This window comes from Dryobates pubescens, chromosome 10, assembly GCF_014839835.1.
Source record: "Dryobates pubescens isolate bDryPub1 chromosome 10, bDryPub1.pri, whole genome shotgun sequence".
NCBI classification, from domain to species: Eukaryota; Metazoa; Chordata; class Aves; order Piciformes; family Picidae; genus Dryobates; species Dryobates pubescens.
The window spans coordinates 7,239,291-7,247,646 of record NC_071621.1 but is presented as its reverse complement, the minus strand read 5'-3'; the positions used below and the strand labels follow the sequence as shown (position 1 = coordinate 7,247,646).

The 8,356-nt window shown below is 37.0% G+C and overlaps 1 protein-coding gene across 1 annotated transcript in view; it reads right to left on the bottom strand.

Annotated features, from left to right (window-relative positions):
- Positions 1–227: 227 nt before the first annotated feature.
- The window catches only part of TUBGCP5 (tubulin gamma complex associated protein 5), a 37,963-nt gene continuing 29,834 nt past the window's right edge, over positions 228–8,356 (bottom strand). The window contains exons 16-23 of the mRNA XM_054164565.1: positions 7,641–7,823; positions 7,283–7,367; positions 7,065–7,185; positions 5,927–6,105; positions 5,054–5,179; positions 4,221–4,309; positions 2,951–3,051; positions 228–1,206 (exon numbers count right to left, since the gene is read on the bottom strand). Of these exons, the coding sequence (XP_054020540.1) occupies positions 1,160–1,206; positions 2,951–3,051; positions 4,221–4,309; positions 5,054–5,179; positions 5,927–6,105; positions 7,065–7,185; positions 7,283–7,367; positions 7,641–7,823 (931 nt within the window). The 3' untranslated portion in view covers positions 228–1,159. The remainder of the gene's footprint in view (positions 1,207–2,950; positions 3,052–4,220; positions 4,310–5,053; positions 5,180–5,926; positions 6,106–7,064; positions 7,186–7,282; positions 7,368–7,640; positions 7,824–8,356) is intronic.

Genomic DNA, 8,356 nt, shown 5'->3' with positions numbered 1-8,356 from the left:
CGCCATCACTGGAGGTTTTCAGGAGGAGACTTGATGGGGTGCTTGGTGCCGTGGGTTAGTTGTTTGGGTGGTGTTGGATTGGTTGATGGGTTGGACGCGGTGATCTTGAAGGTCTCTTCCAAACTGGTTTATTCTATGTATTCTATGTATTCTATGTAAGAGGCCCCCAGACTTCAAGTCACCAAATGGATTTCAGCAGAAACACACACCACAGTCAAAATCCACTTACTGAATCTTTTATTCATTCAACTAAATAAATAGGTAAATGTATGTGATGGGTTTTCTCCTTTAAATTCTGATGCCAGAATTACAGAGAAATTTTCTTGGGGAAAAGACAAGGCAAGTCATCTCGTGTATAACACATTTCACATTTACTTCTCCAAAAACATATCCTCCTGTATTACAATCTACTGCTTTACAAGACATTCGTTATGAGATGTAAGGTTTGTTTGCAAAAGGCTTAGAGGAAGGGTCAAGCCTCATTTGACCAACTTTGAAATATCTCAAGAAGTCAACAGCTTAAACATTACATACCATGATCTTGATCCTACTTTAACTGACAAGAGCTACTACTACAATTAGGAGGAATTTGATTGTTTAACATGAACATCACTGGAATTGTATGGACTGCAATAATTCATATTGAGAAGTTCATTTTGTATTTTTTTACATTAGCTTACTGTAACAGTCACAACTGGTCCCAAAGAGTCTTAAGAACCATTAAGGAAATAAGATGAGCACTTCTTAGCCTTTTTTGCTCCAAAGAAAAAACAGTCCAAAATTAACTCACATTTTGATTAAGAACTGAACATCATCCTGGAAAAAGTAAATTAGCAATTATTAGTATCTAAATAAAAAAACTGGGCTTTTTACAGCATGAAATAAGTTTTCCGCATTTTCAAGTAAGATCGTTTACACAGGATGAACTTCTCACTGTACATGGGTCTTGATGTTGAGGCATATACATACAGAGAAAAACACTGCCAATAAAACCAATACCTTTCAATACCTGTACATTATTTACATTTAAAAATATTTTACACAGCTCCAAACTATCAGCATCGTTTAGCTATACACATTTCAAACTGGAGCGTAAAATGCTTACAGTTTTTTAGCAAGGGAGTTCCAACATAAATGCTCCTTTCAATGAACTCAGGTGTTAACTTTGTTCCATGCCAGCCATCAGTGACAAAGCTAAAGATTCCACTGTCAACAAAACCATAAAGAAGTAGTCAGTATTTGCATCTGCAGCAATCTGCAACTATTTATTGCAATATTCAATTTTGTAGTTTAAAAGGAAGATAATTTTATTTCATAAATTGCAACAGTTTAGGATTTAAGACCATAGATGAATCTCTGACAGACAAAATTCCACCAGTTTCATCGCAGTTATCCATTGGATATTTCAGGTAGTAAGAATCAGGAAGAAATTAGCTCCTTATTGTGAAATACTAACTGCTGGAAAGAGGAAGAAGAAAAGAAAAAAAACCCACCACAAAATAAACAAACAAACCCAAACCACATTCATGCAACTAAAAAGAAAACAACACCCAAGCTCAAGCCAACCTCATGAAGTTCAACAAGACCAAGTGCAAGGTCCTGCATCTGGGTTGGGGCAATCCCAAGCACCAATATAGGCTAGGCAGTGGCTGGCTTGTGAGCAGCCCTGAAGAAAAGGACTTGGGGGTGCTGGTGCATGAGAAGCTCAACATGAGCCACCAGTGTACAATTGCAGCCCAGAAAGTCAATTACAATGTATTACAAGAAGGATCTGGACATGCTGGAGTGTGTCCAGAGAAGGGCCACAAGGATGATCAGAAGGCTGGATCACCTCTCCTGTGAGGACAGATTGAGAGAGCTGGGGCTGTTCAGGCTGGAGAGAAGGCTCTGAGGAGACTTTATTGTGGGCTTCCAATATCTTAAGGGGGCCTACAAGAAAGCTGGTGAGGGACTTTTTAGGGTGTCAGGTGGTTACAGGACTAGGGGGAATGAAGTAAAAATAGAAATAGGTAGATTCAGATTGGATGTTAGGAAGAAATTCTTCCCCATGAGGGTGGTGAGACTGGAACAGGGCACCCAGGGAGGTGGGGGAAACCTCATCCCTGGAGCTTTTTAAGGTCAGGCTGGATGTGGTTCTGAGCAACCCGATCTAGTGTGAGGTGTCCCTGCCCATGGCAGGACAGTTGGAACTAGATGATTCTTGAGGTCCCTTCCAATCCTAACAATTTTGATTCTATAAAAAAACCAAACCAAACTGAAACAAAACAAAGTCAGACGTGAGGGGTTATATGCAGTAAAGCCATTCTCACAGAAGCTTCTTGCAGAAAGTTCTTTCAGACTGAGTAGTAGCAATGCCAGGCATTACCTTTTTCAGAAACATGTCAGAACATACATCTACATCCCAGCTAATCTCATTCAGCAGCTACCCCTTGGCACTGATCAGCAATACAAGCTAATGAACAGGCAGAAAGTAGAATCACAGACATGTCTTCTGCTGCTTCTGCAACTGAGGAAGCACCTTCCAGTAGATGGGCAGAGCCAAGGCCTCAGTGCAGTTGCAGCTGAAGCACCACAATACTAAAATTTTCTGTTCAAGCACTGCTGTCATCCACAAATAGAATGGTCTTCTACGCCCTCCCAAACTTAAGTTTCATCCATTTGTTTAGAAAACTGCTTGTTGTCTGCTTGACATCCCTATCCTCTTGTCAAGAAAACAGGTAGACTGAAGACAGATATCATCAAAAAAGCATGGTACAAATACTCTGACAAAAAATAATAACAAAGTTAACTGATTAAGAAGCAATTGCCATGTCCTTCTGTGAAATACCTCACAAAATAAGGCTCTTGAAGATGTACTGACAAGCATTAGAGCAGATTAAAATGTAAATACATTCCTAGTAAAACTTGTGTCCTGGTAAGTGCGGGTATGTGAATAGCCTCATGTACTTACAGTGAGGAAAAGAGCCTCGACGGACAGCTTTGTTGAGAACAGTTACAAGGAACATGTGGCAGTTTTTAAAATCAGATTCCATCTTCTCTATGGATTCCATCCTACAAGTTAAACAGAGGAATGCTTAACAGACTATCCATAATGTTATCTTGAAAATATGACCAAAACTTCATGGTAAATGACACAAGTATTCTTTCCATTGCATTCTGACTTGATCTTACAAGATTTCAGTTACGTCTGTGTATAACACTCCTAAAAACCAAAGGCAATTTTGACTGGAATATCCGAGCACTATTACAATGGTGTTAATCATTTCCTCATCATCTTAGAAATATCTGCAGTAACAAGAAAGAACTGTGTGTTTCCAACTGACAGCTATTATTCCTACATAGCTTTGTATTTCAAGACAAGTCGTGAGGTCTGTTGGGACAGGTTGGACTTGATGATCCTTGGGGTCTCTTCCAACCTTAGTTATACTGCGATACTGTGACAGCCATTCGTGGCCCCTATTGTTCCCTTCCTTTAGGCATTAGGAAACATTTCTTTACCAAGAGGGTGGTCAAACCCTGACACAGGCTTCCTAGAGAAGTGGTTGATGCCCCAAGCCTGTCAACAGACATTTGGACAACAGCTCTAATAAAACGCGTAACGCAGTTTGACTAGATGATCACTGTAGGTCCCTTCCAAGCAAACTATCCCATTCTATTCTAAAAAATAAATGTCAGAATTTATTTTTAATCTCTTCTAAGGACAGTGCAGACCAGAAAAACAAGGTTTTAGAGATTAGAGTACTTTTAAGAAAAACAAACATTTCTTGCCTTCTACAATAAAGACCAAGCTAAATAACCTGACTTTTCATAAAGCAGTTAATGAATGTCAGCTGCTACCTGCCTACAATTCTAAATCATCATCATGAACATGATAATAACCAAACCTGTAGACCTCTCATTTTATCACTATGAACATATATGAAGGAAAAGAAAACCCTTTTTGCTGCTATGCTCTACAATCTTTTCAAACACTTACAAGGTATACACTGGCTACCTTTTTAATCAGGACATGGAATATATGCTTACACAAGTCCATGAAAATTGTTAATTTCTATCTAAACCAAATTTCATTTCTGATAAGAAGTACCAATTAGCCTCTGGTGTCTGCTGTTAAACACTGAGCAAAGTCCTGTAATTTCACAGAAAATAAAAATAATCTCAAAATCATATTCTGAGCAGTGACATTAAGATCAGATAGAATTTTACATAGGTATACTTACTTCCAAGCCCCCAAACCAGCCTGCCAACGGTCTGCAAACATCAGTACCAAATTTAACACTTTCATTATAGCTTCTTTCACGAAGCTCACCTAGAATAACAGTTAAAACAAGTAATGGTCAGAAATTAATCATTAACCATAATAATCAATATAAAGGTACCCCCATGCCATAAAGAATTTAATTTTATCTTCTCTCCTTGATTGAGCTGAGACTTTGTAATTGTTTAGTGCAAGGGCTAACCTGCCTGCTCTCCCAACACAAGTGAGGGGAAGAGTAACACACAAAAACTCAGGCCTGAGAAAAAGAGATAAGAGTTTAATGTATCATAAGATACCATAAGCACAATGCATACTTACCTTTGCTAATAATCTAATTAATCTAATAATACAATAGATGATTGCCTTAGCTTAGCCTATTTTGCAGAAGCAGCACAGTGAAATACAGGAAAAACAAAACAGCACAAGCCAGAAAATCAAAACTAGCGGCTGCCCAACTCCCACTCCTGCCACCATGCCTGCTGAAAAGAGACTACAGCCAAGCAAACCAGAACCCAGAAGCAGCAACTGGAACAGGAAGCCTCCCCTGCTGCAATATGAACTTCAAGCTACTTTGCTCCGGTTAGCACTTTCATTTTTGAAGCTGGCATGACTGCGGCCTGGTATGAATAACAGCAAGAGGTTCAACTCAATCCATGACACACTTGTAAAGGAAACCAGATCTCAATGCTGGCTCTGGAAAACTACCATTTCCTCAAGAGTATCTGTACATTGCTAAACTAATTTCTTGTCCTGGTAAGCTCTGTACATTAAATATGCCAATTTTTCCTTACCCACCTTTTCTCTCAGGAGGCAACGGTCATGGATTGTAGATAGATATCTGTAATGAATCTTGATCAACTGATCCAAATCTTTAGCTTCTTCTACCTGATGTTGAAACTCCAAGCCTGTACTGTGAAGAATCTTACAGAGGAGACCATAGTTATTAAACTCCATGTTGCACACAGTGCGCTTAAGATTCTCTTCCAATATTATTTAAGAGCCTAAAAGTGCCTGATTCATTCATTCATCCCTTTCAAATTTTAGTCTCATCCTCTGAACATCAATCTAGCAAAAAATTCAAGCTCTTCTCATAACTGCACAATGGCATTCATCATATACAAAGGAATATTGTTACTGGTCAAGGGCAGACATACTATCCCTGGAGGAGCTGATTTGGAGTGTATTAGTTTTATTACAGACAGGAAAAAAGGGCAGAGTAGATTCAAAACTACAGATATTGACTTTATAGTTAAAAGTCGTGTATCCACTTTTGGATCTGTGTATTAAAGAGTTTTTTGAGAAGGATCCCTTTAACTAAAATGTCTGTAGTAACACTTTTATAAATATAACAGCTTCTAAGAGAGTAACAGCTCACAGAAAACTATTTATACATGATTGTGCTTCAGTCATCTAGTACTGGGAGAGACAGTCAAAAAGAACTAATAATATCCAAAGGTCAATCATATGCATGCCAAACTTCTAATGCATTTTTAGAATTGCTGATTTAGAACTGGCAAGTCAGAAATGAAATGTGTTTAAGCTGAGAATCACTTTGCAGGATGGACATTAGAATAAGCTTTTGCCTTTTTTTTTTCTTTTTATTAAAATGAATACTTCACCTCCAGTTATGAGTTCTTACTATAAATGAAATTTTGTTATAAGACAAACCCTTGTCATGATGTAGTTGTGCAGGCTGTTAACAAAATGCATAAGTTTCACTCTTAAGAGGAACATGCGATGTATTTGTTGTTTTATACTTTCGGTTTTTGGTCCAAATAGAGCACGTGTTCCTTGTTCTAGTGAAGGTCCATCCTTAACCTGTGGATTTTCTGCAGCACAGACTAGTTCTAAAAAATAAAAGGCAACAGTATCATATCAAAGTGCTTCCAAAGACAAACAGTGGCTAGAATGTTACTTAATGAAATCTGCTTTATCTTATTACTCTGCACACAGGATTTCTTCTTGCAATTCAAATGTGTTATTAAAATATAGCAACAAAGATACTGAATTGTTTGGCAGTATATGTACGATGCAATTTGATAAATACTTGAATAGAAAATGCTAATTAAGAGCTAAAGAGTATGTAAAAAGGATTTTTAAAAAATATTAAAATCTACATTTATTTTTAATGTGTGTACTATCTCCACAAAGTGAAAAAGGCATAAGCACATAGCCATACTCAGTTCAAACAACAGAAACCTATATACTTTTAGGAAGAGTTACTGAACTGATTTATAAAACACTGATGAACCCATCAACTTTCTGGTTTATTTTTCTACAACGTGTAGTGTGATTCCACTTTATATGGGACAGGAAGACTATAAGCATTAACCTCATGAAGGAAGACACTAAGAGATCTCTTTCTAAAATCTCCAAATATTTAAATTGTAGCTTATATTATTTATTCAAAACTATCTATTTTACGGTTTCAATCTTGTTCTCTTGTTTGCAAGGTATTACTCATGAAAACTTCAGCTGTACACAAAGCAAAATATTAGGGTGTGCCAAACAGACCTTTCAACTTCAAGGTCTGAAGTAATAATTTCCAATTTAACTAACTACACCTGAGTCAGAGACAAAGGGTATCCATGAATAAACAGTGTTGTCCCTAAGGCTGAAAAGAACTGAAAAACATGCCCTGCTTAAGGTATCTAATTTGCAAAGCTAATAGAGATGAATAGATTTTATAGAGTGAATCAAATTTCTGACTGGTTTATAGAACTTACTGCAGAAAACAGCAGACTATTTATATCCTTAGACCACAGAACAAGCTTTTTGAGTATCTTTCATTAAGAAAGTTTCTTACCATCAAATCGTAGAACATCTAGACTATACTTGGCCCACTTTATTTGCAGTAAGAGCAGAAAAACTTGATTGTAGATTTTTTGGCACTCTAAGCTTATAACTATATCCACAGGCCAAGGAACCTAAGGAGAGGATAGTCAGGACAAAAAAAAAAGTCACTTTAATAAAACATTTCAAAACAGTCCTAGAGTAAGAACTACAGCAACATTAGCTCACTACCTTGTAACTCAATGTCAGGCCATCTAAGGTGTGGACAGGGAGTTTCTTCTTTGCTGCATCAACAGCTTCAAATGATATAGACAACCTATGCAAAGAAACAAGTAATTTAATTGTTGATAATCTGTTTTAAATTAATGGCTAGTTCAATCTTATTTAAACTCCTTACTGCTAAATACTAACTGATTTAATCTGGTGGGCTTGGGTAGAAGAGACGACAACAGCTCAGAACTTCGTTAAAACAGATTACAGTAATAAGTGCACAGGAATTAGTACTGCACGATGCAAGTACAGTACATTAGTATGGGTAAACGTGAAAGAAACATAACTAAACCATATTTTGACAGATTCCCTATTTTACCTTGAACTGTCCTCTGGATAGCGTTGCCCAACTGCTTCTTGAAGCTGAACATTTAAGAAAGAAACATTCTGCCAAGCTTCCTTTTCTCTAATTTTGTCAAAAATAGACGTATAGAAGTCATACATGGTATCTCCAGCTTCAAGTAAGAAAAAGTTTCTCATTGCCTGCAAATATTCTACAAGTCTGAAAAGGATAAAATATATAACATTTTCTCAGTCTTAATCGTACAAGTGAAATCAAACAGAACTGTTACAGAAACAAAAACCCTAATTCTCTTAACTATGAGAATCCAGCATTGAACAAAAACTTGATGAAGTCCACAGTAGTTTCTTTGCTTAATTCTCAAGACAGCTTTCACATACATTAAAATAAAACAAAATGAACAAGCCACTTTTGCCCTGTAAGCTTGAACATACCCACTAACTTCAACAAAAATGGTCATGGTATTCAGCTGTCTTACAGGCCAGGCCATTTTCACAAACAGATCTTATGGTATCATAACTGAATCTCATATCAACCAAATACTTTCTGTTTTCTTAAAACTTGTCTTCCACTTTCAAATGATCGTACTAGTAAGTACTGTTTAAAATAATTTCTCTATTGAACATCCACTGAAAACAAATGATAGCTTTGCTGTTAAGACAGACCAAGTTTTCATCCCAGATTCTATCCTGTTAGGTCCCTCTTTTCCTCCTTAATGATTTTATTGTATTGAT